General features: G+C 38.4%; 1 protein-coding gene across 2 annotated transcripts; it reads right to left on the bottom strand.

Annotated features, from left to right (window-relative positions):
* Positions 1 to 652: 652 nt before the first annotated feature.
* Positions 653 to 18,529, bottom strand: DDX43 (DEAD-box helicase 43). 2 transcript variants are annotated; one of them, XM_003986327.5, is made up of 17 exons: positions 17,865 to 18,527; positions 16,101 to 16,156; positions 14,034 to 14,160; positions 12,836 to 12,967; positions 10,959 to 11,040; positions 9,940 to 10,096; positions 9,609 to 9,727; positions 9,045 to 9,155; positions 8,535 to 8,676; positions 7,511 to 7,611; positions 6,247 to 6,334; positions 5,127 to 5,254; positions 4,787 to 4,896; positions 3,882 to 4,020; positions 3,152 to 3,239; positions 2,316 to 2,468; positions 653 to 804 (listed from the first exon to the last, which is right to left on the bottom strand). In XM_003986327.5, exons 1-16 carry the CDS (start codon positions 18,112 to 18,114, stop codon positions 2,355 to 2,357), a joined length of 1,944 nt encoding a protein of 647 aa, XP_003986376.2. In that variant the 5' UTR covers positions 18,115 to 18,527; the 3' UTR covers positions 653 to 804; positions 2,316 to 2,354. The 2 variants fall into 2 exon arrangements, with proteins under 2 accessions (XP_003986376.2, XP_019686421.2); XM_019830862.3 differs by lacking the exon at positions 12,836 to 12,967 and having other exon boundaries at positions 17,865 to 18,529.
* Between the last annotated feature and the right edge of the window lie 6,301 nt (positions 18,530 to 24,830).

Genomic DNA, 24,830 nt, shown 5'->3' with positions numbered 1-24,830 from the left:
GAGGGGCAGAGAGAGGCCTGAAGTAGGCTCCAGGCTGAGCTGTCAGCACAGAGCCCAACACAGGCTCAGGAGCTGTGAGATCACGACCTCAGCTGAAGTCAGATGCTTAACCAACTGAGCCACCCAGGCATCCCAAGAAACTACTTTTGTATGAATGTGTAGTAATGTAAGAAGAGGTAAAGCCCTAACCAATTATACACAAAGTGTTAATATAACTATCATGTACAGAACAGAAAACTATTCAAAACTATAAAGAGAAGTTGGGGAATGAGATTAGTCTAAGAATCTTTCATGGAAACGAAATTTTATTTTTCCTAGGATTTATTTTAGCCTATAGGCTGAAACTTAAGCAGTTGCATATCCTAGTGTCATGAAACCCTTTAACTCTTTCATTTAGAAGTAGGTGAAGTATAATTATTTAGACAAGCACTCCCAAATAAAGTTCTATTTAACAAAATTAAAGGGCTATTCAGGGTAAGAGATCACCTTATCTTTTTATCATAGAAAAAAATTGTCAACAGTATCTTTTTCACTGCCATGACATCTGCACAGGCTTTAAACTCTTTAAAGACTGACATTAATAGAGCAACATTTTAGGAGATAAAATGTACTTTTATTTTCAAATAAAGATAATAAAAATTGGAAAATTAGCTCAAGTTTAAATGTTTGATTTTATTAAAGAAGGTATAAAATATTGAATTCCACCTTTTTAAACACTATTTTAGAATCAGTCATCTCTTCATACAGCCAGCATGTTTGCAATGTTTCCACATATCCTAAATAGTATCTCTAAAGTCTCGAAATCTGAAAAATAAGTAGAGAAAAACATAAATTGCTATTCCCAAGCCTTTAAATTTTAAACTGTGATAAAATTCATGTAACAAAATCTGCCACAGTGACCATTTTAAATATAGTTTAGTGTTATGTATCTTCTATTTATACAGCCACTCTCTAAACTTTTTTATCTTGCAAAACTGAAAATCTATGCCCATTAAACACCTCCCATTTTCCCCCTTTGGCTCCTGAAAACCACTCTACTACTCTACCTACCTACGTTGTTAGGTGGAATTACACAGTATTTGTCCTTGACTGGCTTGTTTCATTTAGCATAATATCCTCAAGGTTCACCCATGTTGTACCATCCTGTCAGAATTTCCCTTTACACACCAATTAGTTTCTCTGTTTATGCCTGGGTTGCCTCCATCTTTTGGCTATTAAGAAAGCTATGAACTTGGGTGGACAAACCTCTTAGGGACCCTGCTTTTAATTCTCTTGGATATTAACCCAGAAATGAAATTGCTGGGTTATTTGATTTTTTTGAGGAACTGCTTTATTCTGCAGTGGATACACACCTTACATTCCCACCAATAGTGCACAAAAGTTCTAATTTTACCCCTCCTCGCCAAAACTGTTTATTTGATAGTAGATATTCTATAATAGCCATCTGAATGTGTGTGAGACAATCTCATTAGTTTTTATTTGCATTTCCCCAGTGATTAGCGAGGCTGAGCATCTTTTAGTGTTTGTTGTCCATTTGTGTATCTTTGGAGAAAGGTATATGGAAGTCATTTGCCCATTTTTTAATCAGGTTTTCATTCAGTTTTGAGTTCTCTATAAGTACTAATTCCTTCAGATATGGTTCACAAAAAAAAGAGGTATCATGCTAAGCAAAAGTCAGAGAAAGACATACTATGATTTTACTCATGTAATTTAAGAAAATACAAGCAAAGGAAAAAGAGACAAACTAAGAAACAGATTCTTAACTAGAGTACAAACTGCTAGTTATCTGAGGGGAGGTGATTGGGAGATAAGTGAAATAGGAGAAGGGGATCAAGAAGGGCACTTGTGATGAGCACTGGGTGGCTGTCAGTGTTAAAAAAATCCTCTGGAATTTACTCATATAGCCCCCTACTGGACAATTAGGTTAGTCTTCCTACTACAAATATTGCAATAATGAATCTTTACTTACATATGCAGACATATTTATAGAATACATTCCTAAAGTTAATAGCTGAAAAGGTTATGTATTTGTAATCGATACATTATCAAATCGCACAGAGCTTCTACCAATTTATACCTCAGCCAACTCAGTTACTCTTAATGAGATTTCTATACAACTTAAAATTTTCAACTCTCTAATACTTGCAACTCTAAATGAGATACATTAACTGGAACTTATATAAAAGTTAAATAACCCCTAATATTTTGTGTTAATGACTCTTAGAGATAGTGCTGATTGCAACAAACATAGTTAACAGTGTAGTTAAGGAAAACAGGCCATTGGAAATCCAAAATTTGAAAGTGTTAAATTTTACCTCCTGTAGGTAGGCTGGTACCACTTTTCAACAAGGACATTAGTAATAACATTTCTTAGGTTTTCCTTGGGGTTTTCCAAATTTTTCCATTTCTCTTCTCAGTTTATTTGCCTTGTATCTCTCGGCCATTGCCATAAGTTCATCTGGGACATTCTGAAACATTAAATGTTTATTACTAGGAATGAGATTTTCTTGCAGAGTGGAAGCTTTTCTTGGCAGTTTTAAAAATTTTTTCTATTATTTGAAAAAGAGACAAAGAGCAAGAGTGGGGGAAGGGTAGAGAGAGGGAGACAGAATTTGAAACAAACTCCAGGCTCTGAGCTGTCAGCACAGAACCTGCTCCCAATCCCGTCCCCTTCTCTCTGCCCCTCCCCTCTCAGAAATAATTAAAAAACTATTTCAAAAAATAAATGAATAAAACCAGACTGATCTTTAAAAACTTCCATGACTATGCTACCACTCCCTGCTTGCATGGCCCTTTACAGTTGCTTGCCAGTCCCCTTAACTACTGTAACTGGTGCCACTTTCTGTATGTTCTTTCTTACCACTGGGCCTGAATGTTCGCCTGCTAGAACATGTACCCCTTTCTTGTACAGTTCTTCCAAACTCCGCCCCATTGGCTTCTTCCTCAGTATGATTTCCATTGAAGCTCACTACCATTAGATCAGGTTCCCCAATTATATACCATAGCTCCTTGTCTTTGCCATGCTATAGCACTCATAACATGTTTAATGCTTTTTCCTGACAAGCGCTAAGCCCCGGTACTTGGAATAAATGAAATTATTTGAACATTAGAAAAGTGATACAAGGTAGAGTTCTGAGTTGTTTATTCTCACCTGATGTGTTCTTTCCAGAATGTTAATTAACTCACCAGCGATCCTCCAGTCATTTCTAGTGATGAGGGTAATAGACATTCCAGTCTTCCTATAAAAGGGGAGGAGTGCATGTAATTCAATTTTATATCTGTACTCACGATTCAGTTAGCAAAACAATAAAAATAGCAAAACCTCAACTTTTTCACAAGCCCAAATACGTTATTCATTAAAAGTTAGCATCACTCCAACAGCAATTTGGAATCTCAATAATCTGGAGCTGTTCTATTTTTATTTTAGAGAGAAAGAGTGTGCATGCAAGTGGGGGAGAGGCAGAGGAGAGAGAATCCCAGGCAGGCTTGATGCTCAGTGTGACCCTGGGATCATGACCCGAGCTGAAACCCAGCATTGGATGCTCAACTGACTGAGCCACCCAGGCACCACTGTTTCAACTGCGTATTCCCAAGGGATTTGCTAGTAGTCCTCTTACACAGGAACAGTAGAGTATCCACTGTGGATAGCTCAGTGTGACACTGTAGATATAAAGCAAAAAGTAGAATAAGAAACAGCTGCAACTAATCAGAGAGGCATCTGGTTGAATCTGGAACAGGCCAATTGGACAGGGATAAAGTAGCAAAGCAAGTGGCACAGACAATTTACAGGCAAGACCAAAAAACACTTTTCTAGCTAAGAATCATTTGTGAATGGAGTAATGGTGGTTGGCTGCTTTCATAGGTAGACTGTGCTTACTTACCCTGCCCTTCCTGTGCGGCCTACTCTATGTACATATTCTTCAATGTTCCGGGGGAAATCGTAATTATAAACATGTGTGATGTCATGGACATCAAGACCTCGAGATCCTAAGTCTGTGGCAATCAGTATTCTTATTTTACCTAAAGAATAAAACCAAAAGAATATACATTCTGGCATAAACCAACCCAAGACATATCAGAAAAGTATATTCTCCCCTAATATCTAATTGGGTGAACCATTGTTACTTTTAATATTAAAATACTTATGACAGTGAAAATTAGAAAGGGATATTTGTATATATATTTACATATAATACAATATAATAACATAATATTTATATATATTTACATTTCTTTTAAACTGCTGGCAAATTATAATACAATATACATCATGGTTCAGCAGACAGTCCCTGCATCACCTGAACCATGTCAAAGATATACAACTTTCAGGTAAATTAATGGCAGTACCCCACATTACAAATTACCTTGATATGCAGGTTTAAATATTAGTTCTTGGGAGTTTGGATAGCTAAATATATTTAATATATGACTAAAACGTATTCTTAATTTGAGAGTGTGCACCCAAGCAGGGGAGAGGGTCAGAGGGAGAAAGAATCTGAACCCATGCTCAGCACTGAGCCTAACGTGGGGCTTGATTCCATGACAGTGGGATAAAGACCTGAGCTGAAATCAAGAGTCAGATGCTGAACTGACTGATCCACCCAGACGCCTGTGAAAATCTGAATATTCAGAGCTCTAGCAAGTAGTTTTGGGATCTGCAAACTGAGGACAGATCTTAGAAATGGGTTCCATGAAAAGGTGCTGTCACTCAGCCAGGTGCAGGCATTATACACTTAAACTGGATCAAATACTAATTGTGTAATGTACCTGTTTTTTTTTAATATACCTGTTTTAAAGTTTTCTAATGCTTTCTCTCGGTCTTTCTGTTCTCTGTTGCCGTGAAGGGACTCCACTGATATATGTTGCAGGATCAGGTCACTTGATAAGTGATCGGCACTGAAGCAAAAGATGAAGTCAGTGATCTTAAGTGCTTATTCTAATACCACTATCAATTTATTAGTTTTACTTCTATTAGCAAGGACTATTCCATTCTATTTACTTCTATTAGCAGAAGACTGAAACATACTGAAAGATATATATACACTGTTTGAAATTAATATACAAATAGAGCTAATGCTAAACACATCAGTTTGATGATTTAATGATGTAAAAGAAAAAATACTCACACAGCTTTTCTACTAACAAACACAATGACTTTGTCTTTGGGAGACATGTTTTCTAGAAAAGTTTGGATATGAGATCGCTTCTCTTCTTCTGTGGTGACAATTATGTTTTGTTTCACCGTACTTACTGCCTAAAGGAGTCAAAAGATCAGTACATCAAAATTGATAGGCAAACAATATACACTGGCTCAAAATGTATCTATCGCTATCACTGGTTAAGTTTAATAAACTGCCAAGGGGAAAAAGGCAGATCATCTCAAAAGGACCTATTTCTACTCAAAGATTTATCATTCAGCCTCTTGCTTCTTATTCACCCAAGCTGAGTTGGAAACTTGAGTACTTGGCAAGTTAGTTGAAAGTAATTGGTTACCATTGTTGGGAAAGATGACCATAGTGAGGCCAAACTGCCATGAATTTGGGTACAGTTCTTATAATGAAGGAGGATGATCAGCTTGGGACAAGAGTTTCCATTCAGTGAGTATTCTGACACTTTAATGCAAAATTTCAAAATATCATTGATAGAATTTAACCCAGAGATAAAATGGGTTTTAATAGCATTTAATAAAAGGAATGCCATATCTAGCCAAACTTTTCATGCAATCTAATGAAATGAGCCTAGGCAATGACCTATCACTATTACTTGTGATTAAAAGATCAATTTTTCAATAATGATTAATCGAACATTCAATTGTGATTAAGTGGAAGGCCAGGGAACTTTCAAAGGAGGAGATACATAATGGAGATCTTTATGGATTGTATAATTACTGATATCTGAACCCATTGATCCATCGTAATTTCACCAAAACACCAGACTTACACACATGCACTTGTTGACCTTGTTCAGAACCTGATTAACAGGATTAAATAAAAATGAGATATCAAGGAAATAGGAAAAAGGACTGGATAGGAGTGTATTGAGGGATTATTAAAATTTTAGATGTGAAATAACTACCATAATTGTTAAAATTAGTCTTGGATGTATACTGAAGTTTTTATCAATGAATCATACGTATCTAAGATTTTCTCTATAACTAGGGAGTGGACAGAGTTGTCATGTCAAAACAAAGTAATTACAATTCACATAAGAAATATTTTTGGTAATAGTAATAAAAAACAAGCTTACAATTAGGTCCAAAGTACCAACATATACAATCATGGGCTCTTTTAAATAGGACTGTGCAAGTCGACGGACAGCATATGGCCACGTTGCACTGGAAATAAAGCATGATACAAACATTAAAATTTTATCATAAAAAATTACCATTTCCCTAAGAATGCTATGAATCAGATTACCCATGGAAGACAAATTTAGTACTTTTAAATAAGGAGGACTTTTACAGAATGTGTACTTCACAAAGAATTGCTGGACTAGAGTGAGGCTACTAGATGAAACCTTTAAATAAGCTGAATTAAAAAGTTTATAAACCAAGGTGAAGGAGATCTATGCCTTAAATTCTAATCAAAAATGAATTCAAGATTTAGATTAGTTTTCCCCTGGCCTTTATAAAACAGTATTTTTTGTCAGCATACATTGTCAGTCAAAAAACCAAGTGCTAGAAAAAAACAAAAAAAAACAAAAATAGAAACAACAAAAAAAAGAAAGAAAACAAACAAAAAAAAAACCAAGTGCTTATGCAAAATAAAAGCGTTTTAAGTGTACTGAAAGGACATGTAAATTCAAATGTTTCTTCATCCATACAAAGTAATCTTACCTTTTGTACTTTCACTGTAGTTATAACAATGGAACTATTAGTAACAAATGAGGACATACTTCCAATTATATACTATTCTTTTTAATGTTAATGGCACAAAGGTTATAAGCCACAGAGAAAACAGTCTATAGATCACTCTGCATTTATTTTTATTTAATGTTTTTATTTTATTTGAGAGAGACAGTGGGGAACAGAGAGGAAGACAGAATCTGAATCAGGCTCCAGGTTCTGAGCTATTGGCAGAGCCCGACTGAGGGCTCAAACTCAAACCGGAAGATTATGACCTGAGCCAAAGTTGGATGCTAAACTGAGCCACCCAGGCTCATTTAAATAACCTTGTTTCTCAGTTTTATCATGGGCAAAAAACTATTCAGTATCAAAGGTTTGTCTCTAAGAACAGGTGCATGTTTTCAAATGTGAGGCCCCCACTTCTGAAACAATCTCCCCTCCATGAGTTCCCTGTATGTTTTCACAGAAATGTCTACCTATAACTTAGGAAATACAAATCATTATTATACTGCTACACTGAATTGCTGTACTAAGTGATGACATAATGTCTTTCACCGAAGCATCTCAAGATACCTTCAATACTCTAACATCCTGTAGGGGAATTAAGAATGGAGTCTAGTCCAGTGATTTCTATTTTGTAGACTAGCAATTAGGCATATTACCTACCTTGTCATAATTGTCTGCCTGTCTGGGCGCACATCTAATAAAATCTTCATTATCTGGGGTTCAAATCCCATGTCTAGCATCTTGTCAGCTTCATCTAATACCTGCATTAAAATGATTGTGGCTACATTAGATATGGGAGGTAACTAATATGCTCTGTTAACATACTATAATAAGGTAATTCTCTCATTTCCCCTATTACTTAAGCCAGTATTTTATTTATTTTAGAAGAATACCTTTTGAGAAAGATAGCAGGAGTTGGGGAGAGTCCCAACCAGGCTCCCTCACACCTGGTGAGGTGAGATCATGACCTTAGCCAAATTCCACAAGAGTCTAATGCTTAACTGACTGAGCTGCCCAGGTAGCCCTTAAGCCACTATTTTAATTTCTTCAGAACAAATAAGGGCGGATCTAGTTGTAACACAGATTGATTTAAGCTGGCTTACAGTTTCTAGATCTAATGAAAAAAATGTTAATGTCGGGGCACCTGGGTGGCTCAGTCAGTTGAGTGCCCGACTCAGTTTGTGAGTCTCACAGTTTGTGAGTTCAAGCCCCGCATCAGGCTCTGTGCTGACAGCTCGGAGCCTGGAGCCTGCTTCGGATTCTGCGTCTCCCTCTCTCTCTGCCCCTTCCCTGCTCATGCTCTGTCTCTCAAAAATGAATAAACATTAAAAAAATTTTTTTTAAATCTTATTAATGTCTAAAATATCTACATGGATTTTAATTTTTTTTTTACTTATCTACATTTTCTAATATTTATAAAAATTGAAATAGAATGCAAAGCATAGACCTTTGGTTTTGGCTCAAATCATGATCTTGGGGCTTCAAGCCATGCATCGGGCTCTGTGTGGGCTCTATGCCAGCAGCAGAGCCTGCTTGGCATTCTCTCTGCCCCTCCCCCACTCGTGTTCTCTGCTTCTCAAACTTAAAAAAATAAAACTATTACAACATGGATAGTATTCTAAGACTGTTTTAATAAGAATTCTATCCTTCCTCCTAGTATCCCAAACCCTCACTCCATGATTACCAAGTAAGTTATGCTCCGGAGGTCGACAAAGTTATTCATTTGTAGATCATTCAGTCTTCCAGGAGTTGCAATAATAATATCTACTCCTTTTTTCAGTTCTTGTATCTGACCATTTCTATCTCCTCCACCATATATACAAACACTTAAAAAAAAGAGGTACATGTTCAGGCAAGGAATGTCCCATTACAACGCAAAATCCCAACCAAAGCATTTTGGGTACAAAAAAAGGTATGTAAATTAGAAAGTATCAGATACTCTCTGGGTAGTATTTGTCCCTTTCTAAGAACTATCCACACCCATCAACCCTCAGTGATGTGTTCTAAAGAGCCATATTTGCATCACTGTTACTTGATGTCACTGACCTGGCTACCTTTGATTTAGAGTGGGGTAATGCCTGACCCATGCTGAGCCAATCACATTCTCTAAATGTGTAAAAAATGGGGACAATGTATAAAGCTATGAATTATTTAAAATGCCCTTACAAGAATGGACAATGAAATGACAACGTACCTTTTAAGGCCTTTATATGAATACTTAGAACATTCCGCTTGTACTTGAAGAGCTAATTCCCTAGTGGGTATAAGGACTAACATTCCGGGTCCGTTTCTTTTTTCTCTAATTCTTTGGAGAGAAAACAATTATTAAAGTACCTGTCTCAGGTACATATAGTACATTCATTCACTGCTTTCAGAATTTGTAGGAATGAATGTCAGAAGTCACATACATTCACCACAAAATGTGGAGTACAGAAAAATGGCACAACAAAACACCAAGGGCCCAGATACCAGCCTTTTCATTTAACATGGCCAACGCTTTCCCTGTGTCAAACATTCCCACACAATTGTATTGAACATAATTATTTAAACATTTCCAATATTTCACTATTAAGACTACCTATCACTTCCTAAAAATCCTTTGTCAGCTTATACTCTGACCAGGCCAGTATAAGTTCATTTCCCTGAGGCTAGGCATACTTTTTGACCAATGCAACAGATGAAAGAAACTTTAATTGCATCTTTGATATCCACATCTATTAAGCCCCTCTGAAGAGAACCCAGCTGTAGAAATTCTTACACAGGCTGTAAATCGAGATGGATGAATCCAGGCATTAGGTAGGACAATGTCTTCCCTGTTCCAGTTTGGGATACTCCTATAAGATCTATTCCTTGTAGGACTATTGGCCATGTCTGTGACTAAAACAGAAATATTAAAAGTGAATCTTTCAGTCAAATGCCCCTCCTCTCCCTGCCACAAACTTCTTTCAACATCTTTTTTCATGCTAGGCCCTGCTGGTACAGGGGATGCTCACAAGGGATAGTTACTCCCTGGTGATTTAACTTCTAATAATCACACATTGTTTGGGGGGAAAAAACTCAGTAAAACATTGGAATTAAAGAAACCATACCTGAATTGGTGTCGGCTTCCTGAAACCTGCCTTTTTAATGTTTTCCATAACCTCAGGGTAATGTTTAAAGGCGTCCTCAAAAGTACAGGTAGGATTTGGTATCTGACGCTTCTGACCATTTTTCAAGTCATCACACATTATATTATAATTTTCTTTCCTTTAAGGAAAAAAGAGTATTAGTGGCTTTGGTCACTTTATTCCCCAAGTAAGAAATGTTTCCCAGCATTAGTTCATCATATCTAGAAATTCAACTGCAACTGTCAAACTACAGAAAAATACAATAGAAGTGAGCCCATCTTTTTCTTATCAGAATAGTTAACAGAAAAGAAAAAAGATACATTGTATGAATGGGCCAATGAAATTTCATCGAAAGCTGAAGAATAGAGCCTGAAAATCACATGCTTCATGATTTCTATCAGACTTGGCAAACACAAGGTTCTACAAATGTTCCACATACATTTACTGTCAACAATCCTATCAAATGGAAATTTCTCATTTGACAAGTGATCACTTGTCCAAAGTCTGAGCCCTATTCCAATCCTAGAATAACTGTTCTGCTCTTCCATATTATCTTAGTTTTATAACAGACTGATAGAAAACACATTGCTGTTAGGACCCTTAATTCCAGATAATAAGCACTGAAGAAGAGATGCTGATATTCATATCCACTTATGATTTAACAGTAGTAGAAATAATTCTCTAAAACTGCTGTCCAACACAGCAGGCACTGCACTAACCACAGTAGTCTTCCTGAGTTAAAAACTCAGCCCTTCAATTACACTAGCCACATTTTCAAAGTTCAATAGCTATCAATAGTGACTCCTCTATTGGACAAATACTATCCTTTTTCCATCTTTGCAGAAAGGTTTCTTGGATAGCAATGTTCTAAAATATTTCATGTAGGATGTAACCAAGTTCATGTGAATACCAGAAATGTAGTCTTCGATTGCAGTAATTTTAAATGTTTGCCTGATGAGTTAATAATATAACAATACAAAGACTTAAATAAAACTACTCACCTCCAACTTTCTACTTGCTCTTGTGACATTGAACTTGTTGCTTCTGACTCCTTGTAAAAATTTTTCTTAATTGCAGGTAAATCTGAAACAAAGATGAAAATTAAAACTTTTTGATAAGTCAGGATTTATTTCATTGAAATTTATTCAATAACAGAAGTTAAACTAATCTATTAAATTCACCTTACAGGTTTAGACAGTTCTTTGCCAGTCAGACTTATGCTAGTCTCTAAGAGATCTCCTGTTTTGGTTTCTTTCAATTACATTTTTCATCTGAGAAAGGGAGCCCTGATAATTAAGTTTAGTAAGAGAAAGAATACTTTACATAAAACAATCATCCCAATTGGTAAATCTTCTTCTCAAACACAGTAGACTGATTTTACCTTGTCTTTGAAGATCCATTTTATTTCTGTTTAGGTATAGAATATTTATTCTACTTTGAGGCTATTTTGTCTCCTTTCTTTTATATGGCTAGCATACTTCCTCCAAACTTAAATCTTTTCTGGGCCCCCTATCCTTGATCTCCCTACCACATACTGTTCAGGGCGGCACTGGTAACTTAACATGCAGATGAACTGAACACTTAAATGGTCATTGTTATGTCACTATTAGTGCATTAGCTTTTTGCTTTTTAATTTAACTTTATTTTAGAGAGTTTGAGAGGGGGAGAGTGGGAAAGGGGGGAGGATGTTAAGCAGGCTCCACACTCAGTGCTGAGCCCATTGCAATTTTTTTTTTTTTTAATTTATTTTTGGGACAGAGAGACAGAGCATGAACGGGGGAGGGGCAGAGGGAGAGGGAGACACAGAATCGGAAACAGGCTCCAGGCTCTAAGCCATCAGCCCAGAGCTCGACGCAGGGCTCGAACTCCCGGACCGCGAGATCGTGACCTGGCTGAAGTCGGACGCTTAACCGACTGCGCCACCCAGGCGCCCCGATTTCCAAGTATTTTGTATCAGCAACTAGGTAGATGGATATACCACTTACTGGAATTGGGATGCCTGAAGGAAGAACAGTCTTAACCGACTGCGCCACCCAGGCACCCCCCATTGCAAATTTTAAATGACATTGTATTGCTGCCTTGTGATAGCCAAAATTAGTACCTGAATTTAGACTGAAGTTTAGTGGATGTGAAACATTACACTCCATAATTCCAAGTGAGAATCTCATTCAAGATTAATGCAAATGAAAAAAACCCTCATCTCTTCTCAAAAACTGTTTTTCTTTATAATTAATGTTTTTCCTTTATTTTGCCCTTGTCAGCAAGGACACTCCAGAATCAATTTCTCAACCACATCCAACAATGTTAACCACTTACGGTTGGCATGTTCATTGTCTTCATTTTCCCCTTGGGCCTGATTTTCTATATTTTATTAAGCTCTTGCCATGAATTACCTCCAATAAGACAAAAAAGTGTAATGTTTTTAAGTTTACTTTTTTTGGAAGAGAACTCAAATGGAGGAGGGGCAGACAGGAAGGCACAAAACCTGAAACATGCTCCAGGCTGAGCTGTCCATGCAGAGCCAAATGTGGGGCTTGAACCAATGAGCTGTGAGATCATGACCTGGGCCAAAGCTGGATGCTTAACTGACTGATCCACACAGACTCCCCATAAGTTTAATATTTTAATTTCCCAATTATAACACTGATAACAGCATAGAAAACATAGAAACAAGTCTTGCCACAGGGACTAACTGCAGCATTTAATGTTTTATTAACATTTTTCATATTGATTTCATTACTAGAAATAAGATACATCTTAGAGGATAAAAACCTCAAGTAAAACCCACCCCCCCCAAGAAAACCCCAAAAAATAAACCAAAAAAAAAACACCAAAAGTACACCAACACTAAATGTACATGTTAGGATACAGCACTAACCTTCCCACTTTTTCTTTTTCCATTTCAAAGCATCTTCTCGAATTTGATCCCAATCAATCAATGGCTGATTCTCTGTACTATTACCCTCTGTCCTTAAATCTCTTCCAACAGAAGGTTGGAATGCAACAATATCTGTTAAAATATTTTTTACCAAATTAGTTCAAAACAAATCCTAGTTGTATAAATTACCCCCACTTTACTGTTTTGTGTTTAAAAACCAGACAATAGGGGCACCTGGGTGGCTCAGTCTGCTTAGATCATGATCTCACGGTTGGTGAATTCAAGCTCCACCTCAGGCTCTGTGCTATCAGCTTGGAATTCTCTCTGCCCTTACCTGGCTCATGCACATTCTCAAAATACATACATACATACATACATACATACATACCAGAAAATAATGCTTAAAATATAAAGAGTAGGTTTTAGTACTATGATGCTATGACAATTTGTATAGTTTTTCAGTTACCAGAGTTACTGAAATGGAAATTTATTAAAGAAATGGAAATTAGTTTGAAAGCCTGGTGTTTGCTAATAAATCCCATATTAATCTTTACAACAATCCTGTGAGGCAGAGGTCACCCCAGGTTAACAGATAAAGAATCTTAAAGGCCTCCCAGAGCTTCCTTCCTAAGAAACACTAAGAGGCAATGCTGCCATCAACTTTGAGATGCCGCTTCTTTGTTACTTTCATATTTCCGGAAATGGCTCAATAATGGCTTTTCCTCTAGTCCAAGATCTGAGATTTTTTTAAGTAAACTATGCCTAACAGGGGGCTTAAACTCATAACCGCAAGATCAAGAGTCACATGCTCTACCGACTCAGCCAGGTGACCCTGAGATTTTTTTAAATGCCAAACTAGGTAGTTTCCAAAGTTGGTCACATTCTAGGGAAGAGATAGAATCAGAAGGTCATGACTAATCCTTCTACCATTAATAGTGAATGCATTAAAAGGTTATTTTGTTTTTTCTCACTTACCTGTGGCTAAAAGTAAAACTGCAAGGCTTCACTCACCATAGAGATTAAGTGTTTTAATGTAAGAAAATGAGTATTCTGGCATTTCAAAGGAAAAAATGCATAACAGATAAGATTTAATGACAGCAATCTGAAGATGTTATCAGGAAAAGCATCAACTAAGCAATTTTTAAACAAAGCAATTTTTAAAATTTTAACAAGGCTGTGCTATACAAAAATTACTTACCAATTCTAGGCTTTAAACTGTAACTTTCTTGTTGTTTAACAACATTATCTATCGCTGTTTTGGCCTTGGCCTTCATACCCTTGCTACCGAATATCCTGACCTGTGCATCAGGATAACCTTTTATTATCTAGAAGCAGGAGAAAAATAGGTGAGACTGAAGTCCTTTTACCACGCCCCCCTCCAAAAAAATCACTCAACTTCAAATAGCATAAAAATTTTAGGTAAATCTAGTATTGCTATCAGTGTCTTTAAGTTCTAATTGGAGGGGATTCTTCATTCTACAAATCTATCCTGAGATCTATCTCCTGGTTGGAGGAAAAGGAACAGGACAATCTAAATTTAAAAACTACCATGTCAGGGGCACCTGTGTGGCTCTGTCGGTTAAGGTCAGACTCTTGATTTCAGCTCATGATCTCATGGTTCATCAAGCCCTTCATTGAGCTCTGCTCTTGACAGCAAGAGCATGCTTGGAATTGTCTCAAAATAAACTTAAAAAAAAACCTACAGTGACAGTTATGGAATACATTTAGCAACTAGTGTTAGAAGATTAAACTGTTAATCTGACCTCTTTTTAACTATGAAATTGTAATTTGGCAAATCATACAGAACTGTAGGGATGTGGCAGATTAACCTATGTGCTATTATTAATAGCAGATTGAATGGTCAGGTTATTTATGTAAAATTTTAACTTGAGGGAAAGCAACCTTACTACAAGGCTGACATGACATTTGAAGACTCTTGAAGTCACATCCTTAACTATACATAATCCCAGATAACCTCATTGATTCAATATCTGGAAATTGCTATACCAAATGCTATCTTAAGCTGGTGATTTCAAAAAAGCTTAACAATTTCCACTATTTACAGACAACTCTGTTCTTTTTATGTTTATTTTTGAGAGAAGGCATGTGTGGAGGGGAGAGGCAGAGAGGGGGAGATAAAGAACAGGCTCCTCATGTCAGTACAGAGCTGGATGCAGGGGTCAATCCCACAAACTGAGATCAAGACCAGAGTGAAAACCAAGAGTCAGATGGTTAGGGGCCCCTGGATGGCTCAGTGTCCAACTTCAGCTCAGGTCATGATCTTGTGGTCAGTGAGTTCAAGGCCCGTGTTGGCACTGTGCTAACAGCTCAGAGCTGGGAGCCTGCTTTGGATTCTCTCTCTCTTCCCCTTCCCCACTCACAGTGTCTGCCTCTGAAAAATGAATAAAGCTTAAAAAACAAAAGTCAGATGGTTAACCTACTGAGCCACACAGGCCCCCTGTATAAGTTCTTGAAATGAGGCTGAAATGAACACGGAGAGGATGGAAAGAATGGAGATGCAGGAGGTCTTAGGCCTCCCTGATGAGCAGGAGTTATATCAGCTAAGATAGGAGAGTGTCAGGAGCCCAGCTGTAAGTACTCAAGGAGTTCAGTGGAGGGAGTGAAGGCAAAAGAGGCTAGAGGTTAAAGGAGACAGATCAAGTGGACCATGCTAAGGAGTCTGGACTTCTTAAGAGCCTGAGATATTATGAAAAATGTTTATGCAGGAAAAGAAAACAAATTATGAAAACAATTTGTATTTTAGAAATATTGCCCTGGTCACAGTAGAGCCTAGTGAGAGGGGGATAAGACTAGAAGTGGGATGGAAGATTAGGGGAGAATGCCCCAAATGTGATTCCCCTTGAGAAATACAGGAAATATAAAGGAACGCAGTGACAGACTGGTTGCAGGATAAGGAGAGGGAAGTAATCTGAGATTTCTGGCTTGGGAACTGGGTGAATGATATAGCTGCTGAGACTGGGAACACAGGCGCAGGTCAGGGTTTGAGGGATGGGGTCCAAAAAGCACATGATGAATATTCAAGATCTCAATGTCAGTTGAAATTATCGCTAAGGATTTTTACCTCCAGGAGTCACAAAACCTAGACCTGGAAATGGACCACAATGTGGGACCATTCCTGAAAAAGAATGGCAGCCTGAAGAGTTTTGCCAATTCATTTAAATAACCAATAGTATGTTAATAACTAAAGAGAAATTATAGTTACAAATGAACTATGTTCTTTGAGGATTTAATACAGACCACTTACCTGTATTTTTGTGTTTGTTGTACTTTGTATGTCTTTTATTTTTGACCCACCACGACCTGTTTTTAATAAAATATTTAAGAGATTTAATCAAAGCCACAACTGGATATCACCTCACACCTATGAGAATGAGTATCAAAAATACAGGAGACAAGTGTTAATGAGGATGTGGAGAAAAGGGAAGCTTGTGTGCGCTGTTGGTGGGAATGTAAATTGTACAGGGACAGGTTAGTCAAAAACTAAAAATAGAACTACCCTATGATCCGGCAATTCCTCTTGTGGCTGTATATCCAAAGGAAACAAAACTGTTTCAAAGATATCTATCCTGTTCATTACAGCATTATTGTATTATTCACAATAGTTATGAAGTGGAAACAACCTAAATGACTATCAACAGACCACTGAATGAAAAAAAATTTGGTATAGGGGCGCCTGGGTGGCTCAGTCAGTTGAGTATCCAACTTCAGCTCAGGTCCTGATCTCAAGGTATGTGGTTTGAGCCCACACTGGGCTGTGCTGATGACTGGGAGTCCCCAGCCTGCTTCAGATTCTGTCTTCCTTGCTCTCTGCTCCTCCCCAGCTCATGCTGTCTCTCAAAAGTAAATAAACACTAAAAAAAATTTTAATATTTAAAAATTGAAAAACATGTTATAAACATGCTAAAAAAGCTTTCAGCCTTAAAGTATTCCTTTTTTGACAACATGATTGAAGCTTGAGGACATTACGCTAAATGAAATAAGCCAATCACAAAAAATAGAGCATGACTTTGAGATATCTAATGTAATCAGACATAGAAACAAAGATGATGGTATTTGCCAGCGATGGGAAAAGGGGAAAATGCTGAGTTGTTCAGTGGGTAGTTGTCATCCAAGATGAAAACATTTCAGAGATCTGTCACACAACATTGCTTTTATAGCTAACAGTACTGTATTGCACTTAAATTTAAGCTTAAATACATGTGTTTTTTTTTTTACAAGAAAAAAAAAGTGGCTCCAGAACCAACATTAAGTGGGTGGTCTCTAGCACAGAGCCTGCACTATCACAGGTGCTCAGTAAGTGTTCAGTGTGTGATTTATTGCAAATCTAGGGGCTTTCATTTATGGAGCATCACTCTTCAGATCTTTGAGCCTGAGCCTTCTTGAGGAAACAAATTTATACCTGGTCTATCAATCAACTCTATTTAACAGCAGCCTGCAAAATGTCGTTTTTCAAAACAGGTTTAGAAAAGGGTAAAACAAAATATTAGCTCTCACACCTAATAGGCAAAGTGCTCAAATTTATCCTGTCTTAATGGCCACAAATGGGACAAATCTCCATTTCTATAGTTTCTAAGTGTCTTTCAAAAATGAATTTCTAAGACTCAGGTGTACTAAGAAAAAAAGATCCTGTTTTTCAGGAGGTAAATACCCGAGTAAAAGAAACAGTGCAAGATATTGCTACTGTTCTGAACAACCCTAATATCCTACACCTTCTTTAATGGCTCTAAATGGTGCTCAAAGAAACAGATTGGACTTGGACTTGTTCATTTTGGGTTAAGTCGTGAAAAGGCCTGATCTTTCACTCCAAAGATTTGATAAATCTAAGAGTTTGGTTTCCCAAAATATCAACTCCACAAAGTATCTAAAGTGACATCATTCTAGCATCAGATGGTATTAGAAATATCACAGTTAAAGGCCTTGATTTCATTAGATGGCTGCTGAATGAAGGCGAAGAGAGTGGGTGGGGAGACCCTGGCCCGCCCCGCCTATCCAACCTTGTTACACTTACCGATCACAGCGCCGACCCACATGTTCTTCAATCCAAAGCAGAGCGGCGGTTCGCGGGCACCAGGCGCCACAGGCTGCGGGAGACCAGAGGAATTCCTCCAGCCGCCACCTCTGCCGCCCTTAGGGACCCCCTGACCTCTTCGATTTGAATCCTCCGTCGGCCTCCTTTCTGGAGCCCGGGACACTGCCGAGCCTCGTCGGGTCGCAACGACCCACGAGGAGGCGTTGGCGTCTGCTTCTTGCCTCGACATGGTTCCTTGAAGAAGATCCGGCGCGTCCGACGTCGCTCCAGTAGGGATCTGCACCACACCCCCGAGCCGTCGTAGTCTTAAATAAGGTATCCACGCAGCCGCTACTTAAGGAGCCCGCTCAAGGCTCGCCACGCCCTGGCCACGCACCCATTGGTGGACAAGATGTTGTGGGCGTGGTCCCCACTGTTTGACCAATCCACTTTTTCTATCATATGAGGGCTCCTCGAAAGAGTCAATGCGCAGGCTTTAGGTTCCTTTTCAGGTGTGGGACTTCTAAGGGTTCTCTTTTGTGCTTTGCTCTACGAAACTCCCAGCCCAACCACCCTCAACCTCAGTTGTTCAGAAACGTTTTTTAGCCGTGACTCGTAAACGTCAGCCATTTTTACAACATGACCCAGTACATACATAAAAATTTTGAAACAAAAGGTTAAAAAAACAGCACTTACCATTGTTCTAAGAGCAGCACTTTGATATATTTAATATTCATTTTTAAATCATTGGTTGTTATGCACAAAATTCAATGACCCACAGTTTAAAAACTCTCTGGACTGAAAAATGCTGCTTTAACTCTTCACACACTTGACCTGAATGTTTGCTGTATGCGAGGTAATGAAATTAAATAAATGCCTGAAGCACTCCCGTCATTGTAGTGTGGCTCTGTGGCTGGATGTATTATTTCAGGAAGCAAGTCGGCTAGGCGTGCCCCTACTTTGATTAGGATCTTTGAATTGTCTAAACAAATCTCAGTTCACTCATCTATAAAACAAAGTAGTTCTTTATTATGCTAGGTTCTCTGGTCCATGCTCAGGAATGAAAAAAAGAAAAAAAAAAGTACCAAACGTGATCCATCCAGGTTGAATGGGTTAACTCACATGAAATTAACTGTAACTTTCTTTCTTTCTTTTTCTTTCTTTCTTTCTTTCTTTCTTTCTTTCTTTCTTTCTTTCTTTCTTTCTTTTTTCTCTCTCTCTCTCTTTCTAAGTAGGCTCCTCAAGTAGGGTCGGATCCTAAGGTGGGGCTTGAACTCATCACCCTGAGATCCAGACCTGAGCTGAGATCAAAAGGCTGAGGCTTAACTGTCTAAACCACCCAGATGCCCCCAACTGTAACTCTTAATGTAATCATGTCTGGAGAAATAGGATTACAGTGCTATTGAAGCACCCAGGAAATATATAAAAGTATAAATGTGTCCTATACTTAATACCCATTCTCTAATCCTTATCTGGAATGGATAGTATTTTTATTGGATTAGATTTCTTATCCATTTTTATTTTTTTTTATTTTAACATTTATTTTTGAGACAGGGAGAGATAGCATGAACGGGGTAGGGTCAGAGAGAGATGGAGACACAGAATCTGAACCAGGCTCCAGGCTCTGAGCTGTCAGCACAGAGCCCTACGCGGGGCTCAAACTCACGGACCGTGAGATCATGACCTGAGCCGAAGTCGGCTGCTTAACCGACTGAGCCACCCAGGCGCCGCAAGATTTCTAATCCAATCCAATCTAGTTGAATAAAATCAAATCCTAATATTGTGTTGAGAATTTTTGCACATAGGTCTATGAGAAAGAGGTCTGTAGTTTTCTTGCAATGTCCTTGCTTTTGGTATTGGGTCAATGCTGGTCTCATAGAAAGAGTTAGAAAGTTTTCCTTTATCTTCTATTTTCTGCAAAAGATTGTAGAAAATTGGTGTAATTTCTTCCTTAAATGTTTTGTAGAATTCACTAGTGAAAACATCTGGACTTGGTGCTTTCTGTTTTGCAGAGTTGTTAAATGTTGGTTTAATTTCTTTAATAGATATAGATATAATAGAAGTAGTTTATTTCTTGTGTGAATTTTGGCAGATTGTGTCTTTCAAGGAAAAAATCTATTTCAATTAAATCATCAAATTTGTGGACATAGAGTTGTTCATAGTACTCTTTTTTAAGGTCCATGGGAGGGGTGTCTGGGTGGCTCAGGCAGTTGAGTGTCAGACTCTTGATTTTGCTTAGGTCATGATCACAGGGTCATGGGATAGAGGACTGCATTGGAAAGCCTATTTGAGATTCTCCAAAAAAAAAAAAAAAAAGTTTTTTTTAAAATAAAGTCCATGGGATATACAGTGATGTCCCATTTTTTTTATTTCCAATACTAGTAACTTGTGTCTTCTCTTTTTTTCCTTTGTTGGCCTGGCTAGAAGTTTATGATTTTATTGCTCTTTTCAAAGAACCAGCTTTTGTTTTTATCCATTTTCTCTGTTGATTTCCTGTTTTCAATTTCATTGATATCTGCTCTAATTTTTATTATTTCTTTTCTTCTGCTTACTTGTATTTAATTTGCTCTTCCTTTTTTATTTTCTAAGATGGAAACTTAGATGATTGATTTTAGATTTCTAAGTTTATTCATTTCGAGAGAAAGATCACAAGCATGTGAGTGAAACAGCAGGAGCGGGGGAGGGGCAGAAAGAGAAGGAGAGACAGAATCCCAAGCAGAGAATCCATAGTGTCAGCGAGGAACTTGAGGCAGGGCTCCATCTCATGAACAATGAGATCATGACCTGAGCCGAAATCAAGAGTCGAAATCATGTGTCCGACCTTAAGCGACTGAGCCACCCAGTAGCCCCTAGATTTTTCTTCTTTTCTCATATGCATTCAAGTCTATAAATTTCCCTCTAAACACTCTGGGTCTGTGGCTTGTCTTCTCATTTTCTAAACAGTGTCTTTCACAGAGCAGAAGTTTTAAATTTTAAGTATTGTTCTATTTTCTTTGTTGGCTTTTTTTATTTCTATTTTTTTTTAAAGTAATCTTTATGTGTACAGTGGGCCTTGAACTTACAACCCCCAAATCAAGAGTTCCATGCTCCATGGACTGAGCCAGCCAGGCACTCCCAGTATTGTTCTACTTTCTGAAGGGCTTCCTTCACTTTATCCTGCCACATAAAGGTGAATTCTACCAAATATAAGAAATTATACCAATTATCTACAATCTCTTCCAGAAGGTAGAAGCAGAGGAAATACTTCCTAACTCATTGTATGAGGTCAAAATTACCCTAACACCAGTAGTGAACCCTAAACTAAACTATGGATTTTGAGTGATAGTGACTTGTCTATGTGGGATCATCAGAGCAAGGAATGTACCAGTATGGTGACAGATGTTGACGGTGAGGAAGGCTGTGTGATGGGGGTTGGAGGACACGAGGTGGGAGGAGTATATAGGAAATCTGTGGACTTACAGCTCAACTTTGCTATGAAACTAAAACTGCTTTATGAAAATAAAGTCTATTTTTGAAAAGAGGAATTTTGTGTCAAGCTTTTCATTTTGATTTTGTTTTTAATTGGATCAGCTAATTTTTTGCCCCTTGGCCAGTTGACTAGCGAATAACATTCTAATATTCTATTTTCTTACTTGGTGAGAGGTGCTAAATAAAGACGTATCTAAAATAGTAATTACAGGCCCTTTTATGTATTTTAAATTATTCATAAAATAGAGCAAAATGCATTCCCTGTCGTTCACGATCTATGACATTAAGCCTTTAGTGATTAAAAAAAAAAAAAAAAAAGGTGAAATATTTTACTCTAGATCTCAACTAGAACTTAGAATATTCACTAAGCAAGTAGAAAATTGTGACCGTGGGGCTTTCAGGTCCGGTTTACCCTCTACTTCTCCCCACCGCCCCAGACACGAATAAAGATAAAAACGCGGAATTTCAGCGCGATTTTTACCCGAGGGCCCCTCGAGCCTGCGCTTTCTTTTTGCAGACAGAAAGGCTTCCACTCGCTCACACCTTTACCTCCGGGAGGGGTCTGACCGCCAGCTCTGGAGACTGGGGCTGAATCAGCCCCACTCCGCAGGTCTAGCTCCCCTCCACCCACTTAACCTCGAAAGGCGCACCAGGGCCTTTCTCAGCAGGCAGCGGTTGCCGAAGATTCCCGAAGCTCCCGAGTCGGAAGCGGAGAAGGTGCTCGATTGGCCCACCTCTCCTAGGCGCCGCTTCCCCCGCACTGCGAGTCTCTAGAGGCCCCCGCCCAGGTCCAGGCCCGGCCCCAGCTTCCCCTTGAGTTTGCACAAGGGCGGGGTCACGGTGCGGCGCTCCCGCACTGGCTGTGGGGTGGGATTAGGGGTCCCTGTATCCTCGGAGGAAAATATCATGGTCTCAACACCATCCCACAAGGGGGCAGCAAACACCTCCCTTGGCTCTGGAAGAAGCTAGATGAGCAATTTCAACTTGAAATTTAGGCACAAACCAGGGTGTGAATTCAGCAGGAACCCTAATTTTGGGAAATAGGCCCTATAGAGTTTAACTTGCCACCTGAATCAGGGAGGGTGACATGTAGGACACCTACAATCAGCCAGGTTTGTCTTCTCATTTAATTCTTGGAAAACTCCTGTGAGGGGGGTCGTGGGTGTCCCCATTTCACAGATGAAGACACTGAGGTCAGGGAGCCACTGTGCTTGGGAACCCAAGTGGATGTGATGCCAAAGCCAAGCAATTTCTGTTCCACCAGTTTGCCTCTCAAGGACCCTTGGGCATACTTCCAGGAGGAAGGGGATTTCAGCTTTGAACTGTAATCCCTACCAAGAAAAAACTGTTTCCCTGCCAATGAGTATAGTTAACGTGAGCTGCAAGATGATTATAGAATTAATATGTGTTCACATGATTTTGAAAAATGAAAACGTAACCTAGAGATAAATTTATTCCTCCCATTTTTTTTTCCAGGCAAAATTCTGGGATCCTTATTGTTGTGTAGTCTTTTGCCCTATTTTATAAAAAAGGCATTTCCCCCATGTCGTTAAACATTTTTTTCTTTATTATTTACAGTATGTTCTTCTCTGTAATTTGTCTTTTCATTTCACACTGGGAGGGCAAGGTATAGGGGATAAGTTTTAATTCTAATTTGGCAAAAAACTATCATTGTTCCTTTATGGTGACAGCATTTGGAGCCATGATCTAGTTCTCTTTACCCTCAAATTACATAAACATCAATCTATATATTCTAATAGCACTGCCTTTTAAAAGATGCAAAATTTGGGGGGCACCTTGGTGGCTCGGCTCAGTCGGTTAGGCATTGGACTTCAGCTCAGGTCATGATCTCATAGTTCATGAGTTCAAGCACCACATCAGGCTCTGCAGTGACAGTGCAGAGCCTGCTTAGGACTCTCTCTAGGCCTCTCTCTCTGTCCCTCCCCTACTCACACTTTCTCTCTGTCTCAAAATAAATAAACTTAAAAAAAATGCAAAATTTTTATTCTGTTTCTGGAAATTTTTTTATGTGTATGTCAGACAGCCATCTAAATTTATTTCCAAAATACCCAATGCCCCATCGTTGTTTTGAAATAATTTTATTATATACCACACTATTTTGTATATATGTATATGTTTGTTTTGTGTGCTTGTTTCTGGACTTCCTCTTCTGTTCCACAAAGACAAGGAGACTGACATGACCTCAAATTTTCAAAGGATCACTCTGGATGCTATAAGAAGAATAGACGTTAAAAGGGAAATATTTTGATCTCATGGAAAAGTTGTAACTTAAGCTGTTGTAAGACCATGGGGAAGCTATTACAGAGGCAAGGGATAATGATGGCTTGGACTGAACTAGTTTCTTAGGAGTGAAGGCCATGAGAAAATATATATAAACATATTTGAGATATATTTTGAAGGTAGAGCTGACAGAATTTGTTTATAGGTATAAAATGTGACACAAAGAGAGGAAATCAACCAGGTGAATAGTGGTGGCCTTTACTGAAAAGGAGAGTAGTAGGGAAGGACAGATGTGGGGAGTAGGTTTAAATGAGATACCTATTATAGTGCAGGTGTCAGGTAGGGAGTCGAATATATCAAATAAACATTTTTCTTCTGATTCTTTGTAGTTTGATACAAAGTTGCAAAAGAAAAATGCAATCTCTAAAGAGAAGAAAGTTGTCATCCTTGTACTAGTGATTCTACAGCTGAGATTCTTTTTTAATGGAAATATTTGTAACATGAAACAACTTTCATGTATGCAGATACTAACAGCTGATATTTTTTGTTTCCTACTTGCTTGGCACAATTAAGGGCTTTACATGCATTAACTCATTTAAGCATCACAGTTCTAGGATCAAGGTACTATTATTATCATCCCCGTTGTACAGATGGAAAACGAAGCACTAGGAGGTTAGCCACCTTGCCCAAGGTCACACACAACCAGTTAGTGATGGTGGAGGGAGTGCAGAAAGAGGGAAAAAGAGGGGGTGAAGCAGGATCTAGAATTCAGAGCAATTAGTCATCGTTGACGGCAGAATGTCGACAGTCTAAACGTGCCAGTACATCGTGATGTATAATGTTAATTGTATTTATCGAAGTAGGAAAATACGAGGAGCCGGAAATTGTCCTGAGCTTCTTGCATGCATTCAATTAATTTAATCTCCTGAACAATATAACAAGCACTACTATTTTCATTGTTCACATTTTACAGATGAGGAAATCGAGGAACAAAGAAGTTTGATAAACTGCCCAGAGTCACAAATCCAGAAAGGTAGCAAAGCTGGAGCTGAAATCCATAGCTCTCTATTCCTTATATAAACATTTTGTGCCAGGCGCAGTACGACCTGCTAAGAATAGCTAGAGAAAGGAAGACCTGCTCCCGGTTCTCAATGAATTCCAACCTATCTGAGCAAGCACACGCAGATTGGACCTTTCTTTCAACCACTTTGCCTTCGAAGGTCCAAAAATGAGACCGTGAGCCCTGACTTTGTCACG

The sequence above is a fragment of the Felis catus genome, chromosome B2 (genome assembly GCF_018350175.1).
Source record: "Felis catus isolate Fca126 chromosome B2, F.catus_Fca126_mat1.0, whole genome shotgun sequence".
NCBI classification, from domain to species: domain Eukaryota; kingdom Metazoa; phylum Chordata; class Mammalia; order Carnivora; family Felidae; genus Felis; species Felis catus.
This window is presented reverse-complemented; position numbering and strand designations above follow the sequence as displayed.